The sequence below is a fragment of the Ostrinia nubilalis genome, chromosome 7 (assembly GCF_963855985.1).
Source record: "Ostrinia nubilalis chromosome 7, ilOstNubi1.1, whole genome shotgun sequence".
NCBI lineage: Eukaryota > Metazoa > Arthropoda > Insecta > Lepidoptera > Crambidae > Ostrinia > Ostrinia nubilalis.
In genome coordinates, this window is record NC_087094.1 from 15,544,629 (window position 1) to 15,568,864 (window position 24,236).

Sequence of the window (24,236 nt, forward strand, 5' to 3'; positions counted from 1 at the left end):
TTATGAAACATAAGTTTTATTAATTTACTTTTTTACGAAACCCAAAAATATGTTGATAAGGTTTAAAAATATAAGCCCTTAATAAGGTGGTTAAACCAATTTACACAGTTTTCTCTTAAACCTTTTTTTAATAGAAAATAAAGAGAGACATTTATATTATTGTGATAAACAAATAGTAAGGTCCGAAAATAAGTATTTCTGTTTTTACTGTAAATGTCTTTATGAAACTGTACAAGTGATAAAAATATGATTTATTTATTTTTATTTTTGTACTTAGAAATGGAATCACAGCCTCTATTTTGTACAAATCCTTATAATACTATTAACTAAGTATTAGTTATCACTGATTTAAAGTTAGTAACCTCAAATTAATTGTCAATTAAAATTAGTACCTAGCTTAGTCAATAACTGGTAACAAACTTAAATAATAATAGTATTATTAAAAATCTAAAAATAAATACATTTGTGTAACTTAGACTAACAACTGTACATTAATTAAAACTCGCAAACCTCAAATTAGAGTTGTTTTGGTCTGACCCCCAAATCGATTCCGCTAATTATTATAATTTGTTAATCTATACTAATATAAAGAGGTAAAGTTTGTGTGTTTGTATATTTGTTAAATTGTAAGGGATAATCTCGGGATCTACTGAACCGATTATAAAAATTATTTCACCAATAGAAAGCCACATTATTGTTGAGTGTCATAGGTTATATAAAAAACCGAAATATTCCACGCGGGCGAAGCCGCGGGCGGAAAGCTAGTACACCTGTAATAATATGATCCACTGAATACTCTACGACTACAGTTTGATCGCTTTTTTGATTGGCAAGTACAGCCTAGCTAGAGAATTATAAGAAAACAATATTTATTTTAACTTTTTACACATAACTACTTAATCTACTCTACTTCTACTCTACGGGAATAGTAAATATAAAAAAATCCCACGAATCCCACAGGAAACCAGTAGGGATCCAAATGGAACAACTCTCAAATTGTTGGACTAGGAACATCATGTCAGAGTAGCATTATCGAAGGTCTCATGATGGCCGCCACCGAACTCCTCGAACATTCCCTGGATGGAAGTATAGGCCCCAGAGACTAAGCATACAAGGGAGATGATGCTGATGAGGATGTTCTTCCAGAGAACGTACTTCATGAAGCCCAGATCCCTGTCCCAGTGGTAGACCGTGTCCACGACCGCTGGTATGAGAAGACCGAGAGTCGAGAAGAACACCGCTCCAACGAAGCTGATGACCAGCTCTAAGCTCGGGAATGCAGCTCCTATGGCAACTAAGGACAAAAATGTAAAAGTTTAACATCTAATAAACATGCATTCGAAAACTACAATACTAATTACTACGAATGCTAATTTACTTAACTCTACAATTATAAAACTACTGATATTAAACTACTTCTACATCACATTACATAATAACGACATCTATCATGTTCATTACCATGGAGATTCATAAAAAACCCTGAAAATTATCTTAAAACAATGTCTCTATTACATAGACCGGTTGTGTATTGTTGGAGACGAACTGTACTTTCGATGATCTGTACGCTTCAAAATTTTAATTAAAATCTTTAATCTTGATTAAAATTTTCATCTAAAGACAGCCAGCGTGACTTATAGACGACGTGATTTCGACGTTACACTTCCACTATTGAATAATGGGAGCCAAAAATAGAATTGTTAGCGCTAATATAAAATTGGCGTTCGTTTAGCGATAAGTTCTGCTAAAATGCTAAAAAAATGTATGGGAAAACGTCAATATTGAAGTTAGCAAACGTGTACTCGCCAAAACATGCTAAAGTTTTCGCCGGTTGCCATGGCAATCGCCTACAATTTCTAACAAATCCAGTTTTCGATGAAACGCCCCCATTGTAGTTAATATTGATAGCCACACTGCATAGGTGGGCTACATACAATATATTACACATCACACATGCTCACAGCTATTAGTTTGACAGCAAACGTCACACCGTACTCTCCAACTCCATTGCTTGAGGTATTGCCCCACTTTTTAATGTTTTCAACTTAGCTCGCCTTCGGACCTAATTTTATCCCTCACACATCACGCGTTAAAGTGTATAACTTTCACTAATGTTTAAAGTTACCCTAGGCCCATATAAACTATAGTCTTGTGGGATATGATGTTCATCCACAATAAGGAAGCTAGATGTTAGTGCTTCCTTCCGAGCGGGTGTTGTGCTCGGGGACCAAGGTCCAATTTACACCATCTTGGTTTGTCTATATATACTTGGCAGGATATAGAACTCCGTCACCGCGATGCAGGTTTGTATGAGCGGCGGAGTGTGCCATAGTGTAAGTAGTGACAGCGCCATCTGTTGGTCACTAGTTTGTAGTGGCGTCGCCACACCCTATCCAATATAGCTTGATTAGAATGACGGCTGTCAAACGAATGTGACTAGTGATGGGTATGTTTCGTACGGTTCACATAGATGTATCGATAAGTTTTCGAAAAAATGATATGAAAAAATGCACCCAATTTTTCTTCATATATCTTTATTCATAAAAATGACAATTATGATTTAAATTTAAAGACAGTAAAATTTAAAATTCATGTCAAGGGTGTACAACCTAAGTCGTAGTCATTATCATCAGTGTTCTTCAGTGGTTTTTTCCTCTCGCTAGAGGGCGGTGGGCATCTCTTCTAGAGCAACGGTGCTATGAATACCCAAAAAATTACCGGTGATTGATTTCCGATGTTTGATTATTTAAGAATGAAATGTTTTTTGGTTTTTAATAGTGAACATTTAGAAAAACGTATAACTTGACTTAAATATGTTAAAAAATTTGTTAAATATGTTAAAAAAATAGTTTTAATTTAAAATGACAAAAACTAAAATTTTAAAATTACTAATGATAAAAACTATTTATAAAATAAAAAATACTTCACCCCCAGCGCCGCAGTCAGGAATGGTGCCCAAAAGGCTGACAGCATTGCCACGTTAAATGGCCAGGCTAATTCTCTGGCCGAAATAGCTGCCAGCCTTTTGATCACCGGTCACCTCGGTGACCCTCTTTGCCAGTTCCTTATAAAAGGAACGAGCGCTTGGACCCCATGGTTTTAATTTAATATGACATTTGTCGATATGTCCCAACACTAACATTTTTGTAACTCGAGATAACCTTGTAGAGACGTCGTTAATACTCTAGCTTGATTTTTATAATTTCGAATTACTACTTATTGGTGTAATTTAACGCTGCATTTACACGAAATTATCATTTTTATTGGAAGCACTGTCGTCGAAAATATTGTTTGTAGGTCAGACGTGAATTATTTCTTGTCCGCCAATATTTAGCTCTCATTGATCGCTACTACAAAGTTATGTCGTTACTTTTGATGACAGCTGTCATTCTAATCAAGCTATATTGGATAGACTATAACATACTACTTACATCAGTTTAACTATTCCACTCTCTGAGAGATACGTTACGATCTTATGTCTCTAGACAAGAATTTAAAACCAATTAGTTTAAAAATATTTAAGTCCGCTCTACATTAAGATGAGAGATTTCATATTTTGAGTTCTCCAAGAAAAGTGATTTAATATTGAAGTTCACTACACAGTGTTGTTGAACTGTATCGATAAAATATCCTGATTGCTTCAAATGTAAAGGAGTGGGTAGTTCATTATTATCAAAATCTACGAGGAGTAGTACATTGCCTTGCTAGAGGCACTGATCAGCTGCTATATGTACCTAAAAAGATGAGATATTTCACAAACAAAGAAGCTCAAATACTTAATTTCACTGATGTAGCCTATCTACACAATATAAGAGCAAATTATAATCACATTTTTCCTAGTTCCTTTGAAGATTATAGAAATAAAAATGCTTTAGCGACGTATCCTTTATTACGTTTTTTGCCCTAAAAAGTCTGCCACACAAACGGTAGGATGCTTTAACGTAAACGATGTAAAGTGCCTCGTTCGTTCGTTCGTTTCAGCCAAATAATTTGCTCAAGCTTTCTGACATAATTAACATGTACAACGAAAACGGTGCAAATGAACAAAACCAAATTAACTAGCTCAGACACACCAAGCGGCTTTGGGCTATTTGCTTAATTCCACTGTGTATTTAGCAACATCGTCACTAATATAAACTTCAGAAATACTTTAACATATAGAGCAAGAGTTTACTGGGAATGCCAGACCTTCGTCAATTTATAAAAGCTGAAAGTTTGTCAGCACATGTTCCCAACATAGGTAAGGACGTTGGACATTAGGAAGTTTGGGTCATCGTGGTTTTGGCAGGTATCCTAAAATACTTGTCTGGCAAGAGGTTTCTATGGTTTTAACAGTTTAAGATCTAGCGTTCACTGGCTGTTAAGGCTGATTTACACGTGTTAAGTTATTAATAAGTAGGTAACTGAATTTTAACGTAATTTTAAGTGATTAAATTGCATCGTACCTATATCGCATGTAAATCAGCCTTTAGTCCAATACAGCTAATGTGACAATTTATGCGACAAGAGTGCGACGTGATATTTTTATAGTAAAAAATCTCAATCGTTAACTCGCTTCAGATCTCTTATAGTAGATACGCCAGTTTAGTGTCAAACGCAAGTTTTATAAACTTACCAGAAAAAGCGACCATCGCAGTCCTGATGCTGATCTGGATGACATTCTGGTAGTTCTCCCCTCTGGTTCCCAGCAGCCTGGTCACCATTTCCATGGGGACGTAGAATTGGAGAGCGTATGACAGGTACATCACTATGCCCATCAGAAGCTTTGCACTTTGAGCGACGCTAAAACAAATTAAAAAAAATGTTATAGGTATAATGCTTAACTCATTCAGTGCCAGAGGTATGGGAGCGGCACGGGAGGATGTTTTTGAGACGTCAAACGTCAGTGGTACTTCAAATTATGCGTCATATTTGTATGCTCTGAATTGCTCTCGTTCGTTCGTTTCAGCCAAATGACGTCCACTGCTGGACAAAGGCCTCCTCCAAGGTTTTCCACAATGCACGGTCCTGCGCTGCCCGCATCCAGGCTCTTCCCGCGACCTTTACGAGATCGTCGGTCCACCTAGTAGGAGGCCTGCCCACGCTACGTTGATTTATGGAATTGCTCTGTCGCGTCATAATTATGTTAATGTCACTCTTCCAGTACCGCTCCCATACCTCAGGCACTGACTAAGTTAAACGCTAGAACTAACTTTTTATCTGAGGCCTTCTACATACAACATCATCATAATCATCATCATCATCATCATCATCATCATCATCGTCATCATCGTCATCATCATCATCATCATCATCATCATCATCATCATCATCATCATCATCATCATCATCATCATCATCATCATCATCATCATCATCATCATCATCATCATCATCATCATCATCATCATCATCATCATCATCATCATCATCATCATCATCATCATCATCATCATCATCATCTCAGCCACAGAACGTCCACTGCTGAACATAGGCCTCCTCCAATGTTACCCGGTTGGTAGCGGCCATCGTCCAGCGCCTTCTGCAATAATACCTATTTTAATGTCGCATCTGTCTAGCTCTGTCCCATGTTAGGATTTCCAAAGGGTAGTTGCGTAACTTATTCCGATTTCGGCCTTTTAAGGAATTTTCCAATATAGAAAAGCAAATGAACAAAAACATTTCTACAATAGCTTTCCAGGAAAGTATCATAAGTTACAGAACCTCTGTAAAATATGTAGACAGTAAAATATTTGCTGAAGGTCCATTAGCAGGGAATTGAAACGGAATCTGTATTCGTCTGTCAGAATACTTGTGATCCGTACTGAAATCAACGAATATTTCAAGTTTAATCAAATAGATTGATCCATATTTCGAAATCCCGATTTCCCGACGTTGGTATAATAATTAAACATTTCTGAACCAATTACCTATTCAAATTAATACGACACTAATGCCTCTGGAACACTGAATACTAATCTTAATTGGATTAGCTTGATAAGAATAGAACTCTATAGTTTGAAATGTAATAATTACAACCTACATTGATAGGAAGTAGCGTTAACTATCGGTCATTGGAATTTATTTAATTACTTTTGCAAGTGAGCTTACAGATTGATCCAGAGCACTCACATTAACATTTTGACTTTCAAGCAGAAATTATATAGGTTAACATAAAGGTTCAATGGAATCATCTCAGGTTCAATAACCGTTTTTTTTTCGACTAGCTTCATTTGCCAAAAGACACAACCTATTATTTCAAACTGGCTTCATTAAGTACTTATCGAAGTTCCTTAGAAAAAATCTTTTTTCACAAAAGCGATGTTTTTCATCTCTGTTCATGTAAAACCTGTTTTATTACTTGTAAGGCTTGTCCCATTCTTCTACATGTCGGTTCTAAGTATTTTCAAATTATATATTTTTCACGCTTGGCGCGTAAAAGTGTAAAGGTTCGGCCAAATCAACGCGTGCAGCCAGCGTGTACGATGGCGATAGCGATGGCGATCAGGCCTAAATGCATTGATCCCCATCGCCATCACGCATCGCGATTGTGTTGGTTTTTTATTTTTCGCGGAGGAAATGCTTTGCGCACCGTCACCACTGCCGGGGGACAGGGTGGTGTGTGGGACTCCCGGCGCCCTGGAAAGGGCGCTGCTCCGTCCTGAAAAGGACGGGGTATATACCCACTAAAACCTCCGTGGCGTTCCGTCATCGCCTGAGTGGGGGTGTCGCGAGTATCCGGCCGTAGCCTTAGACTTCCGCGACAATCGTGTTGGTTTGGCCGAACCATAACAGGCGTGTATTTGTGTCATTCCCTTTCGATTAATATAAATTCGGCGTGCGTCATTTGATATACAAAACATGGTATTTCACTTTAATCAAAAGCATTCATTTTGCGAAATAAATTCAAGATCAGTCCAATATTTTCAATGTCATTTGTTGCCTTATTAATTGTTTCAATAAAACCACGTCAACTGCGTATTGGAATAATTTCAGAGGCAGGTAAAAATGTTTAGTTTTTGGTTATTTTTAAGTTTATTCCATTGTTGTGAAACACTTCTGTCATGACCATAATAACCTTTTGACCTATCTGAACAAGAACATAGGTAGCACAAAATATTATCTCTATAAAAAGGGGGGAAACAAGAGCATTGCATCTAGGTAGGTAAAAGCGATAAAAGAAACGAAAGAGTTGCTATTGCTAGAATAATATTTATGGTTTTCTGTGAAATTGGTTTTGAGAAGACAACTCTAAGAAGAAAATGTAAAACGATTCTATTTATAGTGCTGTAAGAAGATAGAAATGTTAAAATATTGTATTTTCCTAAAATAGGTTCCTCAATTCCTCTGCGTAATGCCCACGCATGAATAAAAATAACCACATGTATCATTTTAATTAAAAAACAAACAGCCGAAAATCTTTTTTGGTTATGATATTCAGTCAGGATGCGAGTGTTCTAGAAATTATTTTAGGTACCTACCAACCGCATTTAACTTTTTGGTATGTCATTAGATTCACGATGATAAATCAGCGACCAGAAACAACAACCAAATAAATTGTCTAAATACTTACATAGCATCCTCCGGCAGGTTCAAGGTGATGCTGCCTTTCACAGCGTCTCCGTACTGGACGTAGCCGAAGAAGCCCACTACACCATAGAGCACGATGACGATGACCATGGCCACATTCAGCACTCCTGGGCAGCCGAGGAACCGGCGAGGGTTGGCCATCTCGTTCTCAACTGGCATGACTACGCCAATGCCTTCCATCGCGAAGACCACGGTGCTGGGTGAGAAATAAAATATGAAGAGTTAAGAAAGGTAGACAAAGTACTTATGCCCGAATTCACAAAAATTACTATGAGGCCTCACAGTGCGTGTGGACGCACAGGGTTACACACGAACCAATTACAGAGCTCTATTCAACTATGTGCGTTCGATTTGCTGCTTCACTTAAGCAAGTCTCGTTTGTGAATACGGGTGATAGTTTCGAAACGGGAATGCTAGCTAAAAGTAGTGACAGATTCCATTTTACAATAAAGAAGGACCAAGTAACTACGAGCAAAAAACGCCAGAGTGAAATGACTTCGGAATCAAAATTGTCACATGTTACTTTCTATAAAAGGACTGGCCATTAATTTATTCGTTTTCACTGCAAAAGCACCCACTCTGATCGTAATGAAAGTTTTTTGATATTTCTTCCTTCGGCCCGATTCGACCAATCTTTTATCCGAGAATAACTTCTGGTATAACTGGCACATTGACAGTTTCAGTATGGGAAATATGTCAAAACTGAAGATTTATTCTGTGATTAATATTTATACTCTTGTTTGGTCGAATCCACCCTTAGTCGCAAAATCTGTAACAGTTTATTATACCGGGAGCTTCTAACATGTTAACTTTGTCGTTTGTTTTCTCATCTCAACATCTTGCTCTCTAGGACACAAACTATACAGAAACGATGAATTATTTTATTTCAATTTCGTAAGCTAAACAATAGGTAAGTATAAATTATATTCGCGAAATGTATTCCATGTATTAACATTTGCTTGTCTTGCTGTCATTTCACATACTCGTAAAAATGCTATCAGTCATCCTTATACTCGATAGTAGATCAAAATAAATAGTATTCACATCTTACTCTAACTTATACGTTCTCGAGTTATTATTAAGCACACAAAGTAATTACAAGTGATAAAATATTTTCATGTTCAAGTCCACTAAACGCCGGTCACTTTCGTTTAAAAGCCTTTTGTTGCTTTTCCACTCGTAAAACGTGGATACCCATGTATTATAAACACATAAAAACTTTACGATGCAAGCAGCTACCGTATCTAGCTTTTAAGTTAGTCTTAGTGCTTTAACACGCTTTTATTGCTAGCTTTATATTTGAATTTCAAATACACTCGGCATCAAATAAATCGCACCTCCCACGACAAGCACTTATCAAACGTATGCATCCCCACTTCCCACCAACATTGGTACCATTTGAAAGCCTAGTTTTAAACTTCATTTCATTAAAGGATTTTATATATTTATAAAACTTTATAGTCATAAAAAATGGTTATAGCGTAACTACCTATTTTTTGAAGAAGTGACTCTGGATCCTTGTAAAGACACATTTTTGGGGTAATAACCTTTCCTTTAATGAAATGAAGTTAACTTAACAGTTGTTAAGTTGGGATTAATCGCTATCCATCTGTTAAAGAGGACACGTGAGATCTCTATTTGGTTTTATAACCATAAAAATTGGTCTAATTGATCCCAGAGGTGAGCCCAAAGTAAGGTCTATTTTCAAGTCACATTTATGTTAATCATTTATTTAGAAATGAAAGTATTTTTCTTTGAGGATATTTATCGGGCTTTCAAATAACACCAATATTGTTGGGGTACCATGATTGTGTCAGAAGAAAATCTTTAAAGTTCGTGTCGCAGAAGGTGCGGTTTATTTGATGTTGAGTGTATTATTATAATCGTAGGTAAACTTAAGAGCCATTTCACAAAAATATTCCGCGCGAATTTAGCTACAAACTGTCAACGCAACGACAAAAGAGTAAAAAGAACGCCGAAATGGACAAAAAAATCTTGAGCTGTGACCGTATTTAAGACTTGATATAAGTTATTAATTTTAAGGTAGAATAAGGTATTAAAACATGATAAATTAATTTAAAATTTTAATAGAGAGATTTTTATACTTATTTCGATTAATAATGAAACACGAATAGGTATAATATGTAAAATATATTATATTAAGTACAAAATAAAGACAGTCACATAGTGAAAAAAAATCTGCCCCCTTGCAGCTCCATCATCGGACCCTGGATATCATTTACCTAGACGAAGTATTCGTCAAGGCGAATTACACAAGCCCAAACTCCATAGGGTTCTATTGTTTTGTTATGGAGTTGCAATGGAGGTGGCCATTGCAACTCCTCCAGATCCATTATCAGACAGAGCTAAGAAATAAATAAATATTATTATTATTTAACAAATAACTAAAATAAATTCATCTTACTATCTTTCTTCTTACTTGTCTTACTAATATTATAAATACGAAAGTTTGTATGGATGTTTCGATGTTTGTTACTCTTTCACGCAAAAACTACTGAACAAATTTTGATGAAGCTTTACAGTACAGTACAGCAGTACTAGGCAGTTTGTGTTCAACTATCACTCGGGTCGGACGTTCCTATCGCTAGACCGTTGGTTCACTCAGTTCCGATACGACTCTAGTGCTGTTTGTAATTATTCTCGTGAATACACTAAGTTTATTAATTTCTATGAGTGGATTTCATTTTGCCTGAGAACTACGTCATGAACCCTTAACCAGAAGACCCTGTCGCCAGCGACAGCGACGCTCATCCATCCCTGGCGTCGACCAGAATAACAATATATTTATGACGAACTGTAGCAAACTAAATTTCACGCGAGTAAAGCCGCGGGCAATACTACATATTTCATACTAGCTTTTTGCCCGCGACTTTTTCCGCGAAGAAGTGGAAACTGGTTCTAATAAAATTAAATTATTCTAAGTAATTATTAATTTTGTTATATGATAATATTTTTTAATATAAAACCTACAAATTATTAGATATGTTTAAATATCTGAATACTTACAAAATTATGATATCTTTCTACAACAAAATTGAAACATTTCCTTCGGGTGCTAAAATCACCAGGCTATTGTGTGCACATACTCTGGAGCATACAACTTACAACTGGCCGTCGGAGAAGCATAGATTTCCCTTAAGTCTACTCCCGCTACCACATGGAACTCCGCTAAAACTCGTGAGCCAACACTTGTTTTTGTATCGAAAATTAGTATGAGCAGCGCACGCGGTTGCCCGTTGCAGGCTCTATGCAACCACGCTATTTTAAACCGTGGCCCCTAAGCATGAGATGGGAAACTGCACTCTCTAGAATTCTCTTGAATTTTTATGGTGTTAGGGGAATCCTAGGAATGAATACAGACTTTCCAATGGAATCTCCTCATCAATATTGAAACATTGCAACTTGCAATGCAATGTTTCGTTTTCATTTGTTATATTATTGACTATTACTTGATTTTTCAAACACGTGTCAAAATAAAAAAAATAATTTAAATCAAAAGCACTAAGGAATATTTAATTGATATCAACTTCGAAGCAAGCACAGATCACAGAAACTAAAGGGAAATGTGATAAGGGGGCGGAGCCGGTGTAGCAACAATATGCCCAAAAACAGAACATATTGCTTGTGAAAGCAATGAAGACAGCAGCGACGTTATAATGTAAACAGTTTACATTGCTTGCATACTACTAAAGATTATTCGAACGTTGAATACTGATACCGCAGTGGATAATGAGCACATATTTTGATTTCTTTGACACTGAGTTTCGAACTCAGCGCATTACTTAGCATCTTTCTATATCTCTATGGAAGCAAGTTATCTTCAAAATAACATTCTACACCTTTTTAACCAAATACGAAGCACGTCATCTATCAATAGGGAATATATTTTAGAAGTTAATAAATTATGCATAAAATAACACTTTAGTTAAATCATAGAATTTCTAAAAACTAGTACTGAAATCGTACTGGAAACAATAAAAAAATATTAATATGTTATCTAATTTATTTATTAAACGACCAATTATCGAAGATTTTGGAGTAATGTTTTTGAAAATATTTTATAGCCAACATAGGAAACATGTAGTGAAAGAATTTCTTTTCGGAGCCTATTGCCTTCAAACAAACAAATAATCAAATCTTTCCTCTTTTATTCATTTAACAACAAAACTTCCCTCTCGAATCAAAACGGTTCTTTTTCTTCTTCACGAAACAAAACTCAAAGCGGATAAATAAATAAACAAATCTTTGGATAATTTCACAATGCCATCTAGTCCCAAAATAAGCAACTAATATGCTTGTGTTAAGGGTGCTAGCTTAATGGATATACTATGTACTTACAACCTTTTTTATAATTTATTTATTAAATTAAATTAATACATAAATACATAGTTACTCCCAGTCCCGTCAAAGAAATTAATTATTTTCATCATTTCAATTTCTGCTCGGCCGGGAATCGAACCCGGGACCTCTCGGCATATTAGTCCGTTTCGAACCACCAAACGGCCGACTAAAACGGACCTCCCGGCATAGTATCAAAAGTATTTGGTTGCCGTATAAATCTCCATTTCATGACACGAACACACGTAAACGTCATGGCGGGAAAAATGACACAGGTCCTGCCTTGACGGGCGCTCGCGCCGTACTAATCGATGTCGGCTTCCGCATTGTAATTTATACTGATATTCACATCAATATTTTGACAAAGTAGTTACTAATATTTAAACAATAACTGTGGAAATCAATTCTCCAATGAATATTCTTTATTTTGGGATACTTTTATTCCTGTTATTGCTGTGTATTAAAACCAAAAATCACGATCAAAATGTGACGTAAATCTTAAAAATTTGCCAAAATATTTTTAGATTTTACTCAATAATGGTAATGAAATTCAAGAATCCGTTTGATTATTGGACTACAAGAATATATGTCCGATGATTTTTATATATTTTTAAGCTTATTATACGAGCATACATAATAGATACAGGACTTTGAAATTGAGTCTGCGGCAATTTTTCCGTAAAATGGTTGTGGGAGATGGGGCACTGAGAATTAATCAAAAGAGTTTTAGTAAATCCGTTACATTATTGGTCAACAACAAGGATTGAACTATCTTTCGCAGTAATTAAATAATCTCTGGGTGTTGCTTAAGATAGTAATTCATGCTTCCAAAATCTTAGAAATTTGCACGAAAATGTAAAATGGCTCTTAAATACTAAAGTTTCAACCACACCAACGCGTGCAGATCGCCATCGCCGGCGCGATCACAGACCAAAGACAGGTCGCGTGAACTGTCTTTTCAACCAACTTCAAAAAAAGGAGGAGGTTCTCAATTCGACCCGTATGTTTTTTTTTTTCTATGTTTGTTACGCGATAACTCCGCCAATTATGAACCGATTTGAACAAATCTTTTTTCAGCGTATAGGTAATACCTCAAGGGTGGTCCCATTTAAATTTAATAATAAAAAAAACAACCCCCAAGGGTGGAAAATTGGGGATGAACTTTTTTATACGCAATATCTCCGCCGATTATGAACCAATTTGAACGATTATTTTTTTGTTGAATAGGTATTATCAAAAGGGTGGTTTCATGCGAATTTGAAGAAAATATTTCACCCCCAAGGGTGGAAAATTTGGGATGAACTTTTTTATAATATACATTAAGAATATGGTCTCAATGTACTGCCTACCTTCAGTGGTAACATCAAGGTAATAATTAGTTAACTAAAAAGCAAGAAATAAGTTAAATTTTATAAAAAAAAATAAAACCGACTCCAAAAAACCTACACTAAAAAGTAGAATAATAATTACTAATTACCTACTTATTTATTAGGACGAATTATTAATATTTATGTAGGTATACCATGATTGATACTTCTGGAGTCGGTGCCAAGATTATGAAACATGTAAAGTTTGCCTGCACCGACTAATCTAATCTTGGCACCGACTCCAGAAGTATCAATCATGGTATACCTACATAAATATTAATAATTCGTCCTAATAAATAAGTAGGTAATTAGTAATTATTATTCTACTTTTTAGTGTAGGTTTTTTGGAGTCGGTTTTTTTTTTTTTTTATTTCATTCGCGTGAACTGTCATGGGTCGCGCGACCTGTCTTTGGCCTGTGATCGCGCCGTGATCGCGCCGGCGATGGCGATCTGCACGCGTTGGTGTGGTTGAAGCATATTGCTGATTTAAAAGTACAAGTATTATGTATTGATCGTGTCAATAATATGTTTCATTTTACATGTAACATCCTTGTGCTTACCATACTCTTACTACACGACCACTTAATATTGTTGAAATTGTGTATTTTTATGTCTATTCAATTTTGAGGAATATAATGGAAAGATGATGATAAAAGTGTTCAAATGCAAAACTTTTTAAATGAGTTCAACAAATTGGCCTGGCCAATTAGCTGTTGCATTAAAAAAAACAGAGCAAAGTGGAGATTTTTTTTAGAGATTTATATTACTACTGACTCTATGCAAAATAATATTGTATTTGGGTACCAAAATCTAATCCTGCAAATTAATAATTAACTTATGAACTCACCTCAAGAACAAAGGCCACTGTGTAATGCTGGCCACCATTTCTCTATCCGTGACCGGTGGTAGGTCCGTGAACACATAGTACAATGTGATCGCGAAGACCACCAGGATCAAGAAGTTGGCCAAAGCCGAGAACGGCACCAGATGCTTGAGGTTCCGAATCTGGCAGATCAGGACTAGTGGGATGAGGGTTAATGCACAGTACACTTGGATGGACAGGCCGAGTTCTGGGTAGAAGACGTCGAGGACCTGGAACAATATAAAACTTTTTACTATAGGCAGAAAAGTTCTCGAGTGGCGACCACGAGCCGGAAGACGCAGTGTGGGCAGGCCTCCCACTAGGTGGACCGACAATCTGGTGAAGGTCACGGGAGGCGCCTGGATGCGGGTGACGCAGGACCGGTCTTTGTGGAAAACCTTGGGGGAGGCCTTCAGCAGTGGACGTCTTTCGGCTCAAACGAACGAACGAACAAACGATATTATAGGAAAATAATTATATGGTATTATTTCTGGTTGGAATCTTTACCCAGTTAAACGTTCCCTTTTGCGAACAAAAACTATTTTGCATAAGTATAAAATTAAATTACCTCCTTGAAAGAAGATCCGATGAATACGACGTAGACACACAGCACCCCGATGTATGCCAGTGTCATTGAACAATCGACTATATTTCTGAAAAAAAAAAAATCAATATTCTTGTCACTCAACGGTCAAGCACAAGGTATTACAAAAAAAATATTCAAGTCAAGTCATTAGGGTTTGTGCCACATCCCAATTCATTGCTCGTGACTGTACCCTATCCATAATGCATCTGTTGATACAATTTTGGACTCTACCTCATAAATTGAGAGTTGAAACTCACTTGACAGCATTTCCCCATCCTTGGACCCGTTTGGGCCCGTAAGTGAAGGCTGCACCGCAAGTGTCTGCGAAACTCATTGACGGCTTCTTGGCATCCACGCATACTTGTTGCGAGGTTTTAACCTGAGGGGAAAATCTAAGTCTCTTTAAACAGTCAAAAATTATCTCCCTTATTAATAAAGACGTATGGTGACGGCAGAGTAGAATACATTTGTCACCAACCCCTACTCTTCCTACGGGTGTCGTAAGAGGCGACTTAGGGACTACACATCAAACAGAGAACGGGCAGCAGCGCTCTCTGAAAAACATCAATCTTTTAAGGCCGGGTAGCAGAGAAAATGGCGAAAATGAGGTTTTCATTTTTCATTTTTGAGGTACTAAACAGTAAAATTAAAGGCTAAGATTTTTATTGGGCATAGTTGAGGATATTTTCTAGGGCTATTAACGGATGGAAACACGATTTGATGAAGTTGACTCGATAGAATAAATTCCCAAAGTTACCTCTATTCGTTTTCTATTTATGGTTTTATTTTTAAAATAAGCGATTTGAGATTCTAAATCTTTTACTAAACTAAAGTTCAGAAATAACTTGAGGGCTTTTAACGGATGAAATTTTTATATTGCGTCTTATTTAGTTACTATGTTAAAAAATGTGGAAAAAATCGTCCATGACGGCTTGGACAATCTCAATCAGTCGCGCGGTGGCGCTTACGGAGGACGGACGCGTGTCAGTTTTTTGGCCGTGACAGTTCGCGATTTGTCAATATTTTTGACAATAATGACTTTGATGAGTCACAGTATAATAATATCAGTGTGTCACGGTTAGAAGCTTTAGAGCCAAGTGACATAATAGAATTTAGATTTAGTTTAGAGAAATAAAAGATAGATTTAAGTTAACAAGTCATTTATTACAATTTAGAGAAGTGAGAACTCTTAGGGAGTGGGTTGTCGAGCAAACTATCGTATCGCACGAGATTCGTCACCGGTGGTAGTATATTCAAACCACTGTCCTCGCTAGCATTGATGGTGATGTGGGTTGGTTCTTCGAGATGGTAAGCCCGCAGAGTTGTCGACACGCCAGACGGTAAGGGCCGTACGCACTGTGGTGTAGGGCCACTTGAGTGTGCGCACGGGCCGTCCGACACGGCAGGCAGCTCTGCCGGGTTGAAGAGCCGCTGGCCATGCATGGCAGGTAGTTGTAGTGAAGGTGAAGATGAAGGTGGAGATGAACCCCGGTAGCGGGGTTCACCAATACGCGATTACATATTTAGTTTTTAGAACATTACGTAAATCGCGGGTCCGGCGGTGACGGACAGCGATACGTCCGTGCTCACTAACGCTCTGGCTCGGACTAGGAGACGCGGCGGGAGCATCGCGGCCGTAGGCGCGTCGCTTGCGCATACATAAAAAACAGTCCGCCCGCTCGACAGAGAACAAAAGAAATATTGAACAACTTGTTTCGCGCGGGTTTGCTTGTAGATTTATTATTTTATTTATTTTATTAGTGTAGAACAATATTAATTATTTAATTAAGTTATTTAGTTAGGTAGTAAAAAAACAAAAAACTCAATAAAACTCATTTATTTCTGTAAATAGGCTTAAAAAAAAGCACTTTTACACGTCCCAGTATTAACCCTACCACTGCTTCAGGACAATAAATGGGCCAGTGCTGAGAAGAAGCAGCGCAAGAAACTCAGTCACTATTGTCAGCCTCTTTTTCAAAGGTTTACATGCTTTAAAATGTACAAAGTTATAAATATTTATTTATGCGAGCTAGGCAGTAAAGTATCCCAAACATTTTTATCTTTTAAATAATCATCGACTTTATAGTAGCCCTTTTTCATTAAGGTACTTTTAATATGTGCTTTGAATTTATGAATGGGTAGTTCTACAACAGTTTGTGGTAATTTATTAAAGAATTTAATACATTTTCCCATAAATGAATTACCAATCTTATGCAATCTGAAATTTGGAACGGCAAGTTTATTTTTGTTTCTTGTATTAAAGTTATGCAAATCGCTCTTTTTCGTGAATTGCTCTATATTTTTGCGGACATATAAAAGGTTTTCATAAATGAACTGTGAAGCTACTGTCAGTATGTTAATTTCCTTAAAAAAATCTTTCAAGGAAAATCGGGGTCCAAGGTTATAAATGGCCCGCACTGCTCTCTTCTGCAGAACAAACACAGTTTCAATGTCCGCGGCTGAGCCCCACAACAATATGCCGTATGACATTATACTATGAAAATAGCTAAAATATACTAGCCTTGCCGTTTCAATGTCAGTTAATTGCCTTATCTTTCTCACTGCAAAAGCAGCCGAACTGAGCCTTTTTGACAAAGTTTCAATATGAGGACCCCATTGAAGTTTAGCATCTAAAGTGATTCCCAAGAATGTTGTGGAATTTATGCTATTTAATGGTTCATTCTTCACCATTAATTGCGTGGAAACCTGCCTCACATTAGGTAAGGTAAATTTAATGCACTTAGTTTTGTTTGCATTTAACAATAAGTTGTTAACAGTGAACCAATGTAGAACCTGTGAGAGTGTGTTATTAATATCGTCAAAATTTACTTTACCTCTATCAACTTTGAAAATGAGAGATGTGTCATCAGCAAATAACACAATATCACACAGATCTTTTACAAAGTAAGGAAGGTCATTAATATAAATAAGAAATAGCAAAGGTCCTAATATTGATCCCTGCGGCACACCCATAGTAAGAGGTGCTCCAGAAGACTCAGTTCCGTTAATACAAACTTTTTGTTTTCTGCCTGTGAGATACGAGTTCAGCAGATCAAGTGACTTATTCGAAACACCATAATGTCGCAATTTGTTTAGTAAGGTTTGGTGGTCTACACAATCAAACGCTTTTGAAAGATCACAGAAAATACCAACAGCGTCCTTTTTACTCTCCCAAGCATCAAAGACGTGTTTCAATAGTGCTACCCCAGCGTCAGTAGTACTTCTACCTTTCGTAAAACCAAATTGCTTATTGTGTAATAATTTGTTAAAAATGAAGTGAGATAGAAGTTGGTGGAAAATAATTTTCTCAAAAATTTTGCTAAGTACTGGTAGAATAGAAATCGGTCGAAAATTAGAGGGGTCACATTTGTCACCAGCCTTGAACAATGGAATTATTTTACTTAACTTCATTAAGCTAGGAAAGCAACCTTGATCAATACATGTATTAAAAATGAATGCAAGGTGAGGAGCTATGGTGTCAATAATTGTTCCAATTATACTGACTGAGATTCCCCAAAGGTCCTCGGTTTTTTTCATATTTAATTCTCTAAAGGTTTTAATTATTGTATTACAATCTATATGCCTGAACTGGAGCAGACACTGGCATTCGGTGACATTAGATTTTAAAAGAGACTCTGCAAGAACTGGTGATGAATTCAGTTCTTTAGTTGTTTCAGACGCAATATTGGAGAAGAATGTCTCAAATGTGGTTGCAACTTCTGTATCGGAATTTATAATTTCGTTTCCGATTTTCAGTGAAAAAGTGTTATCCTTCGATTTATTTTTACATGTTTGTTTATTTATTATGTTCCACGTAGCCTTAGCTTTATTATTAGAATTTAAAATCATGTTTCGAAGATGATTTGATTTAGCAGCCAAACAAACCCTTTTAAATATTTTTGAGTAATTTTTAACATATTCTATAACATTCAGATCTTGCGTATCGGCTTTAAGACTATATAATTCATACATTTTATTTCTACTCTTGTGAATGCCGGTTGTAGCCCAGTCGTCAAATTTACATTTAACAGAATTTATTCGGATCTTTTTCTGTGGGAATGTGGTTTTGAATTCCTCACTCACAACACTGAATAGATCCTCATAAATGTGATCAACATTATTGTCATCTAATATAAGTTTATCAATACCATCACAAATATTTTTCTTAAATTTGTCAATTCGGTTAGTTGTTATTGGCCTACAAACAACATCCACTGTACTAGCGACATGATGGTGCTCAAATGTGGCCAATTGTCCACTATGATCTGAACTAAGGCAATTAATTATTGATTTACTTTGAATATTACAGTTACAAAAAATGTTATCTAAGCAAGTAGCTGATGTTGGAGTGATTCTAGTAGGCTCATTGAAAAGATTTGATAAATTAAAAGATTTAAAAAGGTTTAAGAATCTTATTTTATATTGAGTATTATCTAATAAATCTATATTAAAATCTCCACATACAACTACTCTCTTATTTGATTTAAATACCTTTTTCAAGACCTCCTCCATAGTGGATTCGAATAATTGGTAATTTGCAGATGGGGGCTTGTACACACTTACAATTATATACTGCTCTAGCTCTGCACACGCAAGTTCTATAGTTCGTTCGATTGAGAGTGAAACAATGTCTTTTCTTTCCTTGTATTTAAATTGATTATTTATTATTATGAGTGACCCCCCTCTAATAGCAGACTCCCTGGTGAACGAACTACAAACTTTATAATTACCTACATAAAACATTAATTCATAATTTTTAAGCCAATGTTCTGTTAAGCATAATACATGAACATTGTATTTTTTTAAAAACAATTCTAGTTCTAATTCTTTGCCAGCCAGGCCTTGTAAATTTTGATGAACAATATTAAATCCTTTAATAGACCTGTCTGTTGTCGTCCCTCTCAGTTTAAATCAGAGGTCGTCACAGAAATATTAGTATTTCTACTAATAATATTAAAAGTTGAATTTACTTGTTTTGTGTTAATAACACAGTTAATATTATAAGCTAACAATGTAGCAACTTTTAATTTTATACTTTGAGGCAGGTGTAAAGAGCTGCCTGTCAATAAGAATTTATTATTAATAAATTTATTTGTGTCGAAAAACACAAACTTGTCGCTATGACGAACAGTCAAGTTACATAATAGAGTATTCAGTAAGTGAATACTTTTGTTATTATCTGAGGAGCCATTTTGACAGTATGGCAGGGCACACATAATTATCTTTTCAACATTAAGGCTGGCCAGCATGGAAAAATTATGCAAAATATTTTTCCTACTAATATTCTGACTGTTTCCTAACATTAAAATTAAAATGGATTTGCTATGTAATTGATTACATTTTTTTATGCCATTTATTATTTGACTAATGGATGCATCAGGCATACAATTATTTATTATTTTACAATCTAATTTTTTATTCAATATGGGGCCATAACCAACTCCTAGCCTATCTGAGAATAACACTACATTGTTTGATTTTTTTACATTTAAAAATTCAGTTTTTGCAGACATTGAAGGCTGCAAGCCGCCATCAGTTTGTTGCTGACTTTGCATTGTTATGTTTGGCAGAGATTTAAAATCCGTAGTAGGATTGCCTAGATCTAAGAGATTGTTTGCTGCCAGGATATGTTCGTTAATTTGTTCCCTGGCTGAATTATATTTAGCTGTTATGGATGCAAGCGAGTCATGCAAGTTTGTGATTTCAGCCTGCAACCTTTCAACGTCCAAGTTATGAGTGGACCTACTCTCTACTAGTTTACTGTGGTAAATTTCTAGACTGTCAACCAAATCTAGATTCTTTTTCCTTAACAGAATATTTTTGTGAAACTGTTCTTGCCCTTTTATTAATTTTTTTGTTTTAGAAATAAACCTATTAATTTTAACATACTTTTTTAATTTATTTCTACTAGAAAAAGTCAATGGCCGACTAACGTTCTCAAATGATTTAGTGTCGCAAGATACATTTAAGTCTGGTAGCACTGCACGTCCACCAGGACTCCCAATTAGCTCTTCGTATAAGTTCAGAGTGTGTGTGAACTCCTGCTGCTTTCGTTCCTCTTCGAAGTGCAGTATGGTCTTATTGGCGTCCCTCAGTTCAGCTTCTAACTCATTGTTGCGCATCAAGGTCTGCTGAAAGATATTGCTGCACTGGTCGAAGGTACTGATTGTATGCAGTAGTTCATCACGGTGCTCGGTTACCTCCTGGAGACGGACATGCAGTTCTGCCAATTCTTGTTTTAGTTCTGTATTCTTTCTTATTGTACAAGTAATTTCCTCCTCGCCCTCTTCTCTTTCCCTAATGAGTTGGTTACAGCTTTCTTGACTCTGTTTCAGTTCCTCGAGTGCCCGCCTAAGTTTCAGCTCAATGGCTTGTGCCGCTGCTCTGCGTGTGAGCATGTTGAATGTGGTTTTTGTCTGAAATTATCCAAAGGAAGTGTATAGCGGATATTTATGCAAAATAGGGGGTATGAGTTATAACAGTTATTATTTGAATTTTAAACTTTATTTCTAATCTAATTCCACAAAATGCAACTCTCATGAAATCCTTTTTATAATTATTATTAGTCAAATAAGCAATATTGAATACTATACTCTTTTTTTTTTTCTGCGGGTAATATTTTTAGTTTCCAACAAGGATTAAAACTACATTTACTATTAATAATTTACACAATCAAACAAACAAAAGATGTGTGAGGTGTCAAAAAGTATATTGTTGAGTGTGTTGAGTAAGTTTGTCTGCGGCCAAGGTGTTGTTATCTTCAACTTTACTTCCACTTATTGTCAAGTAAAGAGAGGCACAACAGAGCCGAATCGTAATGAATTGTGAAGAATCTCACTTTCGTGAGGTTTGTGGAGTATTTTGTTGTACTGTTTGATTGCAATTTACTTCCCATAAAGAAAGTGGCAAAGCAATGTTTATTGATTGAAAACCACAAAAATATAACCTCAAACAGATTGCAATACCAATTATTTTGAAATGCTAAATTAATATTTTAACTATTTACGCCTATAAGTAAACAGTATTTTTGAAAACATTACTCCCCTGGTTTAAACGGTGGCTCCGGTTAAATTTTGTACGTTGGTCGTAGCTGTCAATTTGGTCGCCGATTTAATCTCCTTATAATTATGTGTTTACACAAAGTCCAGTTTTGCAAACACTTGTACACGATATTTACACATTTATATCACTAATTAAGTGTATTTTGATACATTAATACGACTATTTTTATAATTTAACTTAAAATTAATCTAACAGCTGATCTAAGTACGTCTGACAGGCAGGGCTGCCAGACGAAAAAAAAAAGTTTACGTAGATTTAGATATTTATTATTTAAGTATATTTAATTAGGTAAATAGTAGTAATTAAATTAGAATTTAGATCTAAGATAACGGTCAGCGGTAACGCTAACCGTTACAAGTGTTACTGGAGAAAGCTTAAATTTTTGATAATTAAGAATTATTAATTTTGTCTACCTATTGAAATTTAAATCGTTCGCATCCTTTTAAACGAAGACTCTACTCATGATACATATTACATTCCTCAAATATGAGACAAAACCAATGAGTTAAAATTACATTTTAATAGTACCTACATACAATCGTCTTACACTCTTTAGAAGAGCACACTGACACAAATAAATAATAAAAAATACTGTCTAAGGTCTGTAGCTAAAGGTCTAAGCTGTAAGATAGAAGAATCTTCTAGCCAAAAAGATGGCAGATGCAGCAGATGTTAACGGATTTAAAACTGGACTTCATATGACTCCTTGTAGACTTGAGTCTCTAGAGCGTCCCTTCGTCCACCATGCGTAAGAATGTTTCAAAAATACTGTCTAAGGTCTGTAGCTAAAGGTCTAAGCTGTAAGATAGAAGAATCTTCTAGCCAAAAAGATGGCAGATGCAGCAGATGTTAACGGATTTAAAATTGGAGTTCGTATGACTCCTTGTAGACTTGAGTCTCTAGAGCGTCCCTTCCTCCACCATGCGTAAGAATGTTTCAAAAATACTGTCTAAGGTCTGTAGCTAAAGGTCTAAGCTGCAAGATGGAAGAATCTTCTACCCAAAAAGATGGCAGATGCAGCAGATGTCAACGGATTTAAAACTGGAGTTCATATGACTCCTTGTAGACTTGAGTGTCTAGAGCGTCCCTTCCTCCACCATGCGTAAGAATTTTCAAAAAAATACTGTCTAAGGTCTGTAGCTAAAGGTCTAAGCCGTAAGATAGAAGAATCTTATAGCCAAAAACATGGCAGATGCAGCAGATATCAACGGATTTAAAACTGGAGTTCATGTGTATCCTTGTAGTTTTGAGTCTCTAGAGCAGTGGTTCTTAACCTTTAAGTCATGAGGGACCATTTTACCACCGGTTAAGAACCACTGCTCTAGAGCGTCCCTTCCTCCACCATGCGTAAGAATGTTTCAAAAATACTGTCTAAGGTCTGTCTGTAGCTAAAGGTCTAAGCTGCAAGATAAAAGAATCTTCTAGCCAATAACTTTAAAACTATAATTTGAACGAATTTTGCTATTAGTGGACAAATTTCTGCTCACGATGGACTAATTATCTGCTATACTCTCGACTCTCTAAAGCACAACATTTATAAAAATTTTGCTGCGGTAATGCACTCCAGGTAACAGTGTGTGATGCTCGCTCATTGCTCATAGTGATTTTCGATACAGAGCCCCGTACATACGTTATACATAAATTATGGAAAGAAAACACCCAGACCAATACAAACAAATATGTATGCAATTTTAGTATGATATTTTTATTTATTAATAAACAAAAAGACTGAACAAAATTGATGCGTGTACTGATTAATGTAATTAACCACATGCAAAGCTTTGTGAATTGCAACAACTATAATTTATTATCCAAGCTCTAAATAATCGCTACTACGAGTAACTGATCATAAAATGTTTTTCCAATCGCTCAAGCTCCCGAGGATCTACCGATAGGTCGGGTGACGTAATCTTGAAATTCTTTTAGCCGGCGCGGAACTTCCGGAAGGTCGGGTGACGCCATGCCTCTTTGAACCGTGTTTACTTTGGCAGTTATATTCTATATTTATTAGATTCTAAAATATATGTGGGATTGTGAGATTATTCTATTGAAAATAATGGTTTTATTCGTTCTTCATTTTATTAAAATCGTCTTACAAAATCGTACATCTTTTTACAGACAGCTAACGTCATCTAACCAAATCTGACATCTCACCATAAAGAACATAATTAAAAATAAAAACTAAACCAAACTCCTTATTCCCACACGGCCTTCCTGATTATTCATCTGTCCCAGATGAAATACCTTCGTCTTCGGTAGCTATCCACATCTTCATAATATCAGGGCCTTCTGTATTTCCAATTCTCAAATCACCTTTCTCGTATGTTCTAGCTTTCTTTCTTTTCTTGTTATAAGTTCTAACACTTCCATCTTGAATTGTCTCTACACATTCTCTCGCCTTTTCTCTTAACTCTCGTCTTGTCTCATCCA

The 24,236-nt window shown here is 36.0% G+C and overlaps 1 protein-coding gene across 1 annotated transcript in view; it reads right to left on the reverse strand.

Moving 5' to 3' along the window:
• LOC135073391 (proton-coupled amino acid transporter-like protein pathetic) overlaps window positions 1–24,236 on the reverse strand; it is a 56,820-nt gene continuing 32,584 nt past the window's right edge. Inside the window, exons 5-10 of the mRNA XM_063967550.1 lie at window positions 15,002–15,123; window positions 14,727–14,811; window positions 14,144–14,388; window positions 7,553–7,765; window positions 4,616–4,782; window positions 1–1,294 (exon numbers count right to left, since the gene is read on the reverse strand). Coding sequence (XP_063823620.1) covers window positions 1,014–1,294; window positions 4,616–4,782; window positions 7,553–7,765; window positions 14,144–14,388; window positions 14,727–14,811; window positions 15,002–15,123 — 1,113 coding nt within the window. The 3' untranslated portion in view covers window positions 1–1,013. The remainder of the gene's footprint in view (window positions 1,295–4,615; window positions 4,783–7,552; window positions 7,766–14,143; window positions 14,389–14,726; window positions 14,812–15,001; window positions 15,124–24,236) is intronic.